General features: G+C 39.5%; 1 protein-coding gene across 2 annotated transcripts in view; it reads right to left on the bottom strand.

The window, feature by feature from the left end:
• ccdc83 (coiled-coil domain containing 83) overlaps nucleotides 1–14,939 on the bottom strand; it is a 62,516-nt gene that overhangs the window by 9,275 nt on the left and 38,302 nt on the right. For both annotated transcript variants that reach the window (XM_067985452.1, XM_067985453.1), the window contains 3 exons: nucleotides 13,860–13,928; nucleotides 3,677–3,798; nucleotides 2,947–3,044 (listed from right to left, as the gene is read on the bottom strand). In XM_067985452.1, the coding sequence (XP_067841553.1) occupies nucleotides 2,947–3,044; nucleotides 3,677–3,798; nucleotides 13,860–13,928 (289 nt within the window). The remainder of the gene's footprint in view (nucleotides 1–2,946; nucleotides 3,045–3,676; nucleotides 3,799–13,859; nucleotides 13,929–14,939) is intronic.

The following is a 14,939-nucleotide window of genomic DNA, read 5'->3' as shown; positions in this document are numbered from 1 at the left end:
AGTAACATTCGCACCAGACAAGTGTCAGGCAATGACCAACTAACCATCTCCCCTTGACGTTCAACAGTATTACCATCACCGAATCCCCCACCATCAACATCTTGGGGGTCACCACTGACCAGAAACTTAATTGGACCAGCCACATAAATACTGTGGCTACAAGAGCAGGTCAGAGGCTGGGTATTCTGTGGTGAGTGACTCACCTCCTGACTCCCCAAAGCCTTTCCACCATCTACAAGATACGAGTCAGGAGTGTGATGGAATACTCACTTGACTGGATGAGTGCAGCTCCAACAACATTCAAGAAGTTCGACACCATCCAGAACAAAGCAGCCTGCTTGATTGTTACTTCATCCACCACCCTAAACTTTCACTCCCTTCACCACCGCCGCACCGTGGCTGCAGTGTGTACCATCTACAGGATGCACTGCAGCAACTCGCCATGGCTTCTTCGATAGCACCTCCCACATCCGTGACCTCTACCACGTAGAAGGACAAGGGCAGCAGGCACATGGCAACAGCACCACCTGCACGTTCCCCTCCAAGTCACATACCAGCCCGACTTGGAATGGCAATATATTTCTTTCATCGCCCCTGGGTCAAAATCCTGGAACTCCCTATCTAACAGCACTGTGGGAGAACCTTCAACACCTGGACTGCAGTGGTTCAAGGCAGCGGCTCACCACCACCTTCTCGAGGACAATTAGGGATGGGCAATAAATGCTTGCCTCGCCAGTGACACCCACATCCCATGAACGAAATTAAAAAAAACATTGCCCGCATCAGCCCAACTGTTATGAAACCCATATCCATGCCTTTGTCACCTCCAGATTTAACTATTCCAATGCCCGCCTGGCTGGCCTCCCATCCTCCACCCTCTGTCAAGTTCAGTGCATACAATACTCGTCTGCCTGCATCTGTACCACTCGCCCATCACTCCTTTCCTCACTGACCTACGTTGTCTCTTGGGCCCTCAGCATTTCAAATTCTCATCCTCATTTAAATCCCATCATGGCCTTACTTCTCCCTGACACTGGAAGCTCCTCCAGCCCTACAACTCCCAAACCCCGAATTCCCCATTCCTCTGACTCTGGCTTCCTGTGCAGCCCCCTTTCTTTTGTCATGCCACAGGGAGCTGTGTCTTCAGTCATGTAGGCCCCATACTCTGGAATTCCCTCCCTAAACCCCTCTACTTCTCCACCAGCCTGTCCTCCTTTAAGACCATCCTTAAAACCCACCTCTTTGACTAAACTTTTGGTCACTCCTCTTATTAGTTCCTCAGTTGACTCTGTGACCATTTTTTTTTGATTATGCTTTTGTAGCTTACTTCTTTATGTTGTTTCCCTCAAAACCTCTAACAGGCCCAATCTGGCAGATGTATCCTCAGTCTGCTATATTTAAATATAGTGGCAGTGCCACAATGTTGACTTAACTTTGTCTTCACAAGACTATGTGATGGTCACTTCTACCAATGCCAATGTTAATAAACATATCTAGAATATGTAAGTTGATGAATATGAGGTGAAGCAAGTTATTCCCTTCTATTGGTTCCCTCATCACCTGAAAAGGGCCAAATTTGGTAGCTATGTTCTTCAGGCCTCTGCCAGCTTGATCCCTTGTGGTTAATAATCTGCTTACCCCTACATTATCTATACTGTTCACTATTCTAAAAAGGTCTTTATCTTATCTCCTTTGTCTTCTCCAGTCAATCTTTGTTCATAAGTTAATTCCTTAAAGTCTGGAGCCATCCATGGCATTCTTCTCTGAACTATTTCCAAACATTTATATTATTTTGAGGTAAACTGACCCAATTTTGATACCATGCTCCAGAATTCTTTACATTTAAAGAACTTTCATCAAGAAGATTGCGTTAAGTTCATGTGGTAACTCAGAAAATGAGTTCCATTCCATTTTTTTAGTCTGATAAATTACACTATTGTCTACACACATTTGCGTGTGTGTGTTTATTCTAATCAAAGGTGAGGATATTTATCCAAAGCAAAAAGAGGGAATCTCAAGGTGTAAGAAAATATTCATCAACCCACAACAGATTTTTAAGGAGCTAAATAAGGTTGATGGTTAATAAAGTATACTCAGTCACTCATTCTTCTGTATGACAAACTATCATATACATTTTTTTTAAATCTCAATATGGCTCCAACAAATAATAAATTAAAATTTAATAAAGCTTTATGAAAATTGACAATAGGAGTTTGCTAAATGTTTTGATAGAACCCAACCTAAGATCTGTCAAGAACTGCCTCTCCTACTCCCCTCCCAAGTCCAGAAATTTGCTGAAATCTGGATTGTTTGGAAGATGACAGTTGTCTTATTACTGCCAAGTTCAGGGAGCAGAGAGACATGTTCACAACCCAAAAGTAACACTACTTAACATGTCTAAGCATTTGATGAGGTAAATAAGGGAAAAACTAGTTCCACTAGTTGGTAAGTTGCTAACTTGAGGACATAAATTAAAGATCATCAAATGAACAAATGGAGAGTTTAGGAGATTTTTTTTATGCGGAGAGTTGTCAGGACATGAAACACCCTAGCAGATTTTTAAAAGGGAAGTGGATAATTGAAAAAGAAAATTTCAAGAGAGCATAGGGAAAGTGCAATGGAATGGAACTACGTGGATGGCTCTTTCAGAGACCCAGCATAGGCATTATGGTACAAAATTCTGTGATTTTAAATAACTGTATTTAGCTACTTGAGTACAGTAAATCAAATGTATGAATTGAATATCAAATGTTCTGTACATTATTGTTAAGCATTAATCAATACCATTCTTTCCACCTTATTACCATATATAATGAATTTTTAAAACTAGTATTGTGGAAAAAGTAACATTGTTTAACATAACAAATTCAGGAACAAAATTTGATGGATTTCTGCATTAAGAGAACTCTTGTATGGTTTAGAGGCAATTTTATATGTGGTTATTACCTGAAGGTTGACTTCTGACTTCTAATTCAGCTAAATTATCTTCCAGTACCCTGCTGTCTTGGCCCTCAGGTCCAACTACACAAGTCTCAAATGAATTCCTATGACCATCAGAAATAAAGCATCATTAGATAATCATAGAGTTAGAAGAAAAATTACTTTGCATTTGTCAGTTGAAAACCAAAACAGTTGCTTTTATCAGATCTGACCTTAATACATCCTCCATGAATATGATGTAGTTAATATAACAAAGAATGGAGCTATATGCTACCTAAAAGTGGAATTTCTCCCCAAACGTTTTTCTAAAGGGTAAATTATACAACATTTTAAGCAACACTATTCATATTTTGAATTTACAGCAAATATTTAAAGCTTGGTCAAGCCATATATTCTTGAAGTTTTAATTACAATCAATACAAAAGCATTAAAAAGAAAAAAAGATTTGAAGCTGGTACAATAGTAGATATACTGAACATAAGGTTCAATATTTAAATGTTAACACAACCAGTAATAGATCTGTGCAGTCTTAATTTTGAGGAGGTAAGAGACATCAAAATACTCATGTAAGGACTTGCACAACACCAGGTTATAGTCCAACAGTTTTATTTTAAATCACAAGCTTTCGGAGCTTACCTCCTTCGTCACCTGGTGTTGTGCAAGTCCTTACATTTGTTCACCCCAGTCCATCACCAGCATCTCCACATCATCAAAATACTCGTGTGTTAAGCATTACCTGCATATATTAAGGTCGCTAATCTGACAATCAAACAGTTGACTCAAAACTTCTAAATTTTCCTCTTCAATCTTTTGAACTGCTTGCTCTAAATTAGCAACTTCCAGACTATATTGCTTTAGCTGCAGAAACAAAAACAGAAATGAAGTTAATAACTACTAAGAATTCTGCTGAAATGTAACTTTATAACCAAATTAATATATTAAATGGCATACATTCTGCTTTAGATAATTCAGCATTCAATTTAACTCTGAGGAAGACTTTACATAAACCACTGCTGAACTTATCTCCTTGGGAGCTCCTACATCTACATAGTTTTAAAAAATATTGCATATGGTACACACTTCCTGTCCACAAACTTTACTTCCTACATCACACTTTCAAATATCAATGTTTAACTTTGAAACAGCCCATGTTGACAATTTTCTTGGAAAACCCATAGGACCATGTCAACATTTAGCCATCACAGTTTGTTGTTGAACCAACTGAATCACTCAAAATGCTTTAAGATTTAAAAAAATTCCTGCCCTTTTTTCCCCCGCAGTAACTGAAATTTCTAATGTCTAAGATCAAGTTTAAACAATATAATTTAAATATTTCACAAAATATGAGATTACATTTACTCATTGAATTGTTTTTGGGTCTTTTAATATCCCCATTAACATTTTTACTTGAAGGCTTTAACCTCTCCCAAAGGCCTGAGCTTGGATGATATTTTTGCCCAGAACTGTGACTCTGTCAGATCCTCCAACCTGAGCTTATGCACAGTGCACAATTTCCCATGATGCATCGGTGGTATTTAAGCTGGCCAAATAATAGAATGCTTCTCTCTCTTGCAAAATCTGTTTGGTTGTTTTTCAAAATTATTTTAAGAAAAGCTACAAACAGAGACAGTATTTCCTCAACCTAATTTTTTTAGATGCATTTTGAAAGCAAATAAAACCTCTAATTATCATCTGATTATCATCTTTGTTTCATTGAATGTTAGAAAATGTAAACATTGTAATTTCTGACACTTGTGAAAGCGGGAGGGAGGTGAGACAGCCAGAGGGAGAGACTGGCAGACATATAAATAGACAGATATACACTTCCAGCACTCAATCACACAAAACAATTGTTTCCGGAGATCTTAAAGTTACTAGCCAGTGCGAGCAGACCTGGGACACCCTCACCACATCCAGTGCCATCAGACCCATGCCCTTCCCCTCCTCTCAATTCTGACATTCACCAGGAATTCATTAGTGACCCAAATCCCACATTCCATCCCCCAATTCTGCCAAACTCCAGGTTCCCCCTACACAGTGACGCTAGCATCCCCTCTGCTATTCAACCTCAGCAGCCCCACTGCAGTGCTGCCAAGCTCCAGGACGTCACCTCAGTTCTACCAAATCCCAGGATCGTTCGCTCGCACCACAAAAGCCCAGAACCATATCCAGTGCTACCAGGGACTGTTTCCCCCCCCCCCCACAGTACAGCTGGACCCCATTACCCCTGCCCAGTACTATTAAGATATCTAAATCCAACTGGTACCTTTTGCATACTATCCTGTTGTTTATTCTCATCTTTAAAACTGGTAAGTCTTACAAAAATAAAAGGTAAGTCAATTTTAGTTTTCACAGAATAATTGAGAGTTTTATAATTCGATCCGTAAAGCACCAGCAAAAATCCCAGAATACCATTTAATTCAAATGGAATTTGACATTCATTCACTGTATCCTTGCCACGGCATAAACACCCTTATGTAAGAAAACAGCATATCCTCTAACTCAGTGAGCAATACCATGGGAGATCTACTAGTAGTGAATATAAATACTGAAGAAAATCTATTTAATAACTAACCATCAAATTAGCCAAATGTTTCTTAGTTGTCTTTTGTGATGATTGAAAATGACTTATGCAATTTAACATTACCCTCCTCAGTGTGATATCTAATATGTGAATTTGTAAAATTTGTTTGTAGATCTTTGATTGCCTTGTATACTTTATTAATCTATAAATATGATCCAATAGATAATAGTTTTCATAAGAGTTCCAAATAGAGGTTTACGTAGAAGGGCGTGCATTTTATTTAGAATTAACCTGAGGAGCATATTTTCCTCTAGTCACTAAGGTAAACCAAAAAGTCAGTGTAAAAGGAATTTCCAGTTTCATACTCTCCAACACTTTCACTGACAACTAAAAAAATATACTCCTATGTGTTTAAAGGGCACATAAAAAAACCCAAGAAAGCCCTGACCAAAATAGTAATGCATGTCCTGCTCTGTTTTCTATCTCTGTCTTTATCATCAGATTTGAGCCCAGCTCTGTTGGTATGGTATAAAAGCAGAAAATTAAAAGGGTAGGCTATCAAAGCACAGAAAGATTAGAATACTGTAATTCTATAAGAAAGCCTGTGTATCGGCCCATGCTATGTGAACAGCAACACCTGAAAGATTGAGTCCTTACTAATGTGTATCCAGATATCACCGGACATTCAAATGACTTAAACATTTAACTATCAATGGTTAAGTCATTAATCACCACAATATTGTCCTTCAGCCAGGACACCTACCTACCTTCATAATTGCAAATTCTGCTCTCCAAGTGAGGGAAACGTGCTTCATGTGGATATGGACAGCACTACTCATAACTAAGGAGTGATCTACTGCAGAAGCCTGATTTTTTTTCTCCTGTGTCACAACTGCACATTCATGGATATGAGGATTTGAACAGGCCTTAATGCATCGTTTTGTGTGGAGATAATATTTTTACATTGGAGTGCTCGATGCTGAACCTGCTAAAAGGATATTGGAGCCCTGGAAAAAGTGCAACTTAGATTAATTTGGTTGATAGAAGGGATGAGAGGATATAATTATGATGAGACTTGAAAAACTAGTGCTGTATTCACTGGAGCAGACAAAGTTATGCGGAGAATTAATAGAGGTGTTCAGAATTATGAAAAGATTTGATAGAATAAATAGTGAAAGATTATTTCCAGTTGTCTGAAGAAATAACAAGAAGTAATAAATTTAGGATTAGTACTAGAAGCGTAAAGGGGGAGGACAAGGTAAACTTTTTCATGCAATAGTTTATTTGAATATGGCGATTGAACTATATGGGGAAACAGCACAGGAGTGGAATTAGAGTAGATAGATCTGATATGCAGCTAGCACTGAATAAGGACTTGAATGGCCTCTGTCTAATTCTATGAAAATGTAGAAAAATGTTGCATCCCGACACTGACATCCTCAACTTGATAAGCACAAAAATAGCACAAACTGAGCAGTTATTATTTGATGTTTTATTGTAATAAAATAGGATTCTCATAGCATCTTTTTGATATCCGATTAACACTTAATTGCTGTGATAAACAAATTCTCAGTAGATATGTATATCTGACCAGTTCCAACATGAATTCCAAGTAGATTGTCTAGTCTTTGAACAAATTAATATAACTAAGAAAAATAGTGCTGTATTCATTGGAGCAGACATTTAACACTGAAAGCCAATTTATAAAGAATTTTGTTTTATAGAGTTGTATTTATAACTCTTAGTACAAAAATTTAAGATTGTGATTGCAAATAGCTAATGCTGCCAAAAGTCTAACCATTAATTTATTCAATTCTATTCCAGCTAGACTGCCTGATGGCATATTAAAAATATCCTGCTAATTTAAGGGAGCAGGAAAACCGATGTATTTTTGTGTTCACGTTCTAGCTAAAATCTGTTGCAAAATAATGAGAAAAATAGTGATTGTATTTTCAGTGCTTAAAAAATTAAGATTTCACAATTAATAAAAACAAACTTTGATTGTTTTCCTTATAGTAGAAATTATTTTATAAACTGTATTGGATGCAGCTCAAATTATAACTAGTATTATATAAATGCTACAATCTGAACGCTCACAATAATTCTCCTGTAAAACGAACATTCAAGCCCCTCAAGCCTGTTCCGCCATTCAATTAGATCATGACTAATCTGTATCTTAACTCCATCTGCCCGCCTTGTTTCCGTAACTCTTAATACCCTTGCCTAACAAAAATCTATTAAGCTCAGTTTTGAAATTTTCAATTGACTTAGCCTCAACAGCTTTTTGGGGGCAAGAATTCCAGATTTCCACTACCCTTTGTATGAAGAAATGCTTTAAGACATCACCCCTGAATGGCCTAGCTCTAATTTTAAGGTTCTGCCCCTTTGTTCCGAATTCCCCCACCAGAGGAAATAGTTTCTATCTATCCTATCAAATCCTTTAATCACCTTATACACCTCAAATAGATCACTCCTTAATCTTCTATACTCAAGGGAATACAAGCCTAGTTTATGCAACCTGTCTTCATAATTTAACCCTTTTAGCCCAGGTATCATTCTGGTGAATCTGCACTACACCCCCTCCATAGCCAATACTTCCTTCTTGAACTGAACGTAGTACTCTAAATGGGGTCTAACCAGAGCTTTATATAACTGTAACATAATTTCCACTCCTTTGTATTACAGCCCCTTGAGATAAAGGCCAACATTCCATTAGCCTTTTAAATTATTTTTTGTACCTGTCCACTAGCCTTTAGTGATTTCTATACTTGGACCCCTAAATCTCTCTGCTCCTCCACAGTTCCTAGCTTCTCACCATCTTTCTTAGATCCAAAGTGGATGACTTCACACTTCCCCCACCCTACCCCAAAAACAAGTTTGTGGAAATCTCTCAGGTCAAATTGTCATGAGAACAGAGCATGCATAGGAATTCGAATGCCATTATAAAAAGGGCCCAATTTTCAAAATTTATAATTAGCAAAGCTGTGCTTTTGAGATGAGATATTTGTGCTACAAGGAGATCTCATAGCATTCTCCATGGATAATTTATGGGAGGGAGCATAGTTGTCATGTTTGCTTTGCTGCTAATCTGGCCTGTCCTTTTATAAGGCCCTGCTCAAGTACCTCCTGTAGGGAAAGCCAAGTAACTGCAGCTCTATATCTAGTTCTAGTTCCATGTCAAAAGAACATGCATCAAATCACTCGCTTTATTTTTTTTTAAGATTGGTTTGCATCTGTAACAAAGTGACACTTTGCAGTGTGATATTTCGAATGTGTTGGATATGCACAAGGTGATAGGTTTTATATAGTAGACATTTTTGAGCTCCTTTGCATTATGCAAATTTGCTATGTTGTGATACTTGGGGGTTAAATGTGGGTACAGGAAAAAAAGTTCTAACCAAGGTAACTTTTTTTGTAAATAATGCAGTGTCCGATGGAAGAAATTCACATATAAGCTTCACTAACACTGAATAAGATCTTAAAACTTATTGGTCGCTTTATTTTCCCTGGCTAAATTTTCCTCCTTTTCCTGAAGGTGTTAACTCCAGGTATTCAGTACCATGGATAAAGGCAGGTTCCAGTACCTCATTCTTGTGTCAGCAAGTGATTCGACTGTAGGGGCACCACAGCTAAATCCAATCCTGACGTACACACATTATGCATTTCTAGCAGATGTCACTGAATAGCAATCTCAGGATGTGAACTCCCGATGGTTTCTCCCTTCTTAGGCCAGGAGCACTGCGTTCTATTGCAGCATATCTACCGCCACCCAGGTTAAGATCAGCTAACTCAGCACAGGCCAGGTCATGAAAAGGGCAACTGCAATTGAGGCAATATAATTCAAACAATATTTTAAAGTAAACAGAGAGCCCTTACAGTGTAGTTAAATGCCTGATAAGCTCATTGCTAATTTATGCTGTTTCTTCATGTTGCACATAGCTTGGATGCTGTAAGCACAAACATGATTGACTTTAACCAGTAAGCCTGTTGTTATGTAAACTACATATTGAACGAAAGTTGTTTGTGAAAATTCTCTCATGGTTGTTAACTCTTGGACCAAAGCTAAAGAGGAAATTCATTACTGTGCTTAGCAAAAATCCAATAAACATTTTTAAATTGCTAAGGTGACAAGTTTGCATTTAAGTACAAAATATTAACAGATGCAGTCTAATGTCCTAACTAGAATGCCTATTTTGAAAGGAAACTAAAAGGATGATGACAAGAAAAAAATCCATAGTCAAGTTTGGTGAAAGATGTAGATGGGTATATGCATTTCTAAGTAAACAAAACTATTGAGGACATAGTCGTTATGTTACTGGACTAGTAATCCAGAGGCCTGGACTAATAATCCGGAGTCATGAGTTCAAATCCTGCCACGGCAGCTGGGGAATTTAAATTCAATTAATTAAATAAAACCTGGAATTAAAAAAAACTAGTATCAGTAATGGTGGCCATGAAACGACCGGATTGTTGTAAAAACCCATCTGGTTCACTAATGCCCTTTAGGGAAGGGAACCTGCTGGCCTATATGTGACTCCAGACCCACAGCAATGTGGTTGATTCTTAATCGTCCTCTGAAACGGCCTAGCAAGCCACTCAGTTGTACAATCTCGCTAAAAAAAGTCATAAGAATAAAACCGGACGGACCACTAGGCATCGAACACGACAAAGGCAAACCAAGCCCAGTCGACCCTGCAAAGTCCTCCTCACTAACATCTGGGGACTTGTGCCAAAACTGTCACACAAACTTACGTAGCCATACTCACAGAATCATACCTTTCAGCCAACGTCCCAGACTCTTCCATCACCATTCCTGGGTATGTCCTGTCCCACTAGCAGGGCAGACCGGCCATAGGTGGCAGTAACAGTGATATACAGTCAGGAGGGAGTGGCCCTGGGCGTCCTCAACATTGATTCCGGACCCCATGAAATCTCATGGCATCAGTTCAAACATGGGCAAGGAAACCTCCTGCTGATTACCACCTACCGTCCTCCCTCAGCTGATGAATCAGTCCTCCTCCATGTTGAGCACCACTTGGAGGAAGCACTGAGGGTAGGAAGGGCACAGAATGTACTCACAAGGACACAGAGGCTGGGTATTCTGCAGCGAGTGACTCACCTCCTGACTCCCCAAAGCCTTTCCATCATCTACAAGGCACAAGTTGGGAGTGTGATGCAATACTCTCCACGTGCCTGGATGAGTGCAGCTCCAACAACACTCAAGGAGCTCGACACCATCCAGGACAAAGCAGCCCGCTTGATTGGCACTGCATCCACCACCCTAAACATTCACTCCCTTCACCACCGGCGCACTATGGCTGCAGTGTGTACCATCCACAGGATGCACTGCAGCAACTCGCCAAGGCTTCTTCGACAGCACCTTCCAAACCCGCGACCTCTACCACCTAGAAGGACAAGAGCAGCAGGCACATGGCAACACCACCTGCACGTTCCCCTCCAAGTCACACACCATCCCGACTTGGAAATATATCGCCGTTCCTTCATCATCGCTGGGTCAAAATCCTGGAACTCACTTCCTAACAGCACTGTGGGAGAACCTTCACCACATGGACTGCAGCGGTTCAAGAAGGCGGCTCACCACCACCTTCTCAAGGGCAATTAGGGATGGGAAATAAATACTGGCCGCGCCAGCGACGCCCACATCCCATGAACGGAAAAAAAAAGACATTTGGTTAGAATGTGAATTTTAAAAATTATGAGTTGACCAGCTAGAATTGGCAGACAGATGGAAGGACAATCAAAACAACTTTTTTCTGATAGGAGGAGGAAACTAAAATATTAGGTTTTTTGAAGGCACACAGAGCTATAAAGTCATGTAATGCATGGATTAATTTAAATATATATGCCTCTAGACTAAATTAACATGGTTGTAATTAAGGCTACATCCATTCATTTTAACATTATTTCTATTCTCCTGTGCCCCATTTTACATTCCACTTGACCTGATCTGGTGTCTTTTAGAAACAATCTCAGCTTTCATACTGGCTATCATTGTAATCATCTAGTATACAATTATTATTTTGTGAATTGTATGCATGAGATTTTCAACATTGGGATTATGAGTAAAGAAATCATTTTTTGTTCTCCTCCGTGGAGAATAAAATGCCATATCTGCTGAAATCTTAGATTGTAATCAATCCTCCATATGTTAAAGTTTCCATGCAAAAAATACCCATAAGATTTTCCTGAATTAAATCACCAGTTGTTGGCCAGCGCGAGAAGTACGAGTCTAAGATGCTCAGCAATTAGACAGGGCTATTCTTATACGTGTTATTCCCATTGGGAAATCTAAGAATTGTCTATCTGATCTCCATATATTAAGAGCAAACCAAAACTGAGGATAGAACTTAACAACAACTTGCAATTACATAGTGCCTTTAATGTAGGAAAACATCACAAGGCGTTTCACAGGAGTGTAATCAGACAAAAATTGACACCGAGCCAAAGAAAGAGATATTAGGAGGGATGATTAAAAGCTTGGTTAAAGAGGTAAGTTTTAAGGAGGGTCTTAAAGTAGGAGGTTGAAAGGCGAAGGTTTAGTGCGGAAATTCCAGAGTTTAGGGCCTAGATGGCTAAAGGCGCAACCACCAATGGTGGTGCAAAGGGTTGCGGAAGGGGTCAGAGTAGGAGAAACGTAGACTTAACTTATGGAAAGCAGCATTGAGCATTTAGGAAAGGGAACGAAGTGATCTACACTGCATAGACTCTAATGGCAGTTATTGTATTTTAACAGGATGCCAGAACCGGACCAATAGAAGTCTTATTTAGGCTGCTGAAAAGTGTTTGGGAACATCCACTGCTATCTTTCCTGGCCTGTTAAATTTGATACCTTATGCTTATATTTGTCCCATGCCAGATAAACACTTTTAGATTCCTATTTACAGTTTTAATAATCAATGTCAGTGTATCTACTGGTAGCATCTGACAGAAATGTAACAGTCACACTGATGTAAATCACATTTATCAGATCTAACCACAGTATAGTCAGTGGGAACCATCAAGTCAGATCATAGTGAACAGGCTGGAAAATCCAACTGCAGGTGATTTGTCCTATGTGGTTACTGCAAAGGAGTAGCACAGTAACCCAAGTATGTGACATCTTTATGCTCCAGTGAAAAGGTAAATCAAGCAAATACTTAATTATAGAATCTTACAGTACAGAAGGAAGCCATTCAGCCCATTGTGCCTGTGCCAGTCAATTTTTATTTAAATACAAGGTTTTCATTCTTTATCTCCTTACTCAGTCACTCTTCCACTCACTCACACTCAGACACATACTGCAGCATGACACACTAGAATGTCTTGCCACATAAGCATCTTCAAGGGGCCCCTTACTGCCAACATTTCAAAGTATGTTCGATTCCTTTAGGTGCAGCAGGAGGCTACTGCCAGCCTCCTCCTGATTGCCTCCCCTTCCCAGACTCTCCGGAGAACCTCGGTCGGCTGATCTTGCTGCCCCTCACTCCCCCCAACCTGAAAGCCTCTGGCGCCATGAATGGTGCCTGCAGCTCACTGGTAATATCCTATTGAAGCTGGCAGACCAACTTGCAGTGGTCCTGTCGCCGGCTTCATTAGACATTTACATCATACGGTGGAATTGCTCTCCAATTCAGGCTCAATCCAATTTCTCGGCTATCATCTTCTATGATATCACAATGACACAACATGGCACATCATTTCAAACAGCAGTTAGTGCTTAATTATTTATATTAACATTTTTCACTCATGCAATATTTGGTCAGATCTGTAGATTAGATATTTATCCAAAGAATCTCCAGTGCCTATTGTTTATGCAGCTATAAATACCTTGCTAATTGGAAAATAATTTAAAGAGAGCTTCTTTAAATATTCATAAATGAATAATGAATTAATTTGTTATCTGAGGGATAGCGAATGGAGCTGATCACTGTACAGTCATCAGCAAACAGCCCCACTTATAATAGAGGGAAGGTCATTAATGAAGCAGCTGAAGGTAGTTGGGTCTAGGATGCTGCCCTGAGGAACTCCTGCAGCGATGTCCTGGGGCTGAGATGATTGGCCTCCAACAACCACAACCATCTTGCTTTGTGCTAGTTATGATGCCAGCCACTGAAGAGTTTTCTCCCTGATCCCCATCCACTTGAATGGATGGGTGCAACTGTAACAACATTCAAGAAGCTCGACACTATCCAGGACACAGAAGTTTAGATGATTGATGCTCTTGCCATTGAACTTAAAAGCAAACTTTTGTACATGGTCTGTAGAGGAAATAGGCTTGATGGGCAGCAGGTCTGTTTGTGTTCTGTGCTTTCTTATTTGCCATTGGAATGTTCTAATTAAAGCATATCTACTGTAATACGCAATTTAAAAAAAATCTACCGTCACATTTTCTTACCTCTTTTTTTAGCCATTCATTTTCCCTTACTTCTTGGCGACTGTATCTACCCATATAACTTATGGCTTTCTGAACAAAAGAGTAAGTCATTTTTAAAGAAGCACATTAATAAGATTGTTATATATCATAAATATACTGTGACACAGAGTGGGCTGCTTTGAACAGCAATAAGACATATAGCTACAGGATCAACAGAAACAGCATCAATCAAAACAAAATAATAATAGTGGCCAGCTCTAGTTATTCGGATACACAGAGTGTGGAAATCACTGAACTTCATAAATAATGGGCCGGAATTTCCTGCAAACAGCGTATGCCATTATTTTAGTGCAGAAGTTCCAGGAAATGATGGCGAGAGTTATGCTTCTTGAATTTTTTATGCTAATTTTTACACCACACCAAAATTTCCTAGGCCGCTCTGCTGGAACCATTGCTGAAACCCTAAAAAATGGATTACGCAAGCTCTGCCTCCATTAAAAAGAGTGGCAACCACAAATTTACTGGATTTGCTCTTCTTTAATCGTCGCTTGGAGAACACTGTTGCAGAAAGGCGCAGATGGACTCAAATTACTGCAAAGGTAAGGTTAGTTCTGGGCACAGGATTTAAAGGTTGGAAGAATATTAAAAGACGATTGACTTTGTGAAATAACCTGTTGTTCATTTTATGATTATGTAAGGACAGACTTTATTGTTATGGCCTAGAAATTAGTCTGTGCCCGTTTTCGGGACCATACTCAGTGCTGCCTGACCAGTGTCTGTCTGAACAGAGAGTCCCATGGATCGATGGAAATTGAGTTGCTGGCACTAGTTGTGCCTCCACCGGCAACTCGCCCAAGTGAAGATATCAATGTCAGGCTGTCTGCCTCACCAGCAGCGGCCCTCAGGTGAGTCCCGGGAAGGGGCGGATTGTAGTGAGTTATGAGGAGGTTGCTCGCGACTTCCGTGGAGATGGAGGAGCACTCTTGCTCCTCCTGTCTCCACAGGATTGCTTTTTAACAAAATTGTTTTTTTTAAAAAACTGACCTGGAGTTGGAAGCTGCAGAAACTGCTGAAGAATCCTGAGTGGGGTACCCACTCATC

This window comes from Heptranchias perlo, chromosome 6 (assembly GCF_035084215.1).
Source record: "Heptranchias perlo isolate sHepPer1 chromosome 6, sHepPer1.hap1, whole genome shotgun sequence".
Classification (NCBI taxonomy): Eukaryota; Metazoa; Chordata; class Chondrichthyes; order Hexanchiformes; family Hexanchidae; genus Heptranchias; species Heptranchias perlo.
Note: the sequence above shows the minus strand (reverse complement) of the source record. Positions and strands in the feature narration are given on the sequence as shown.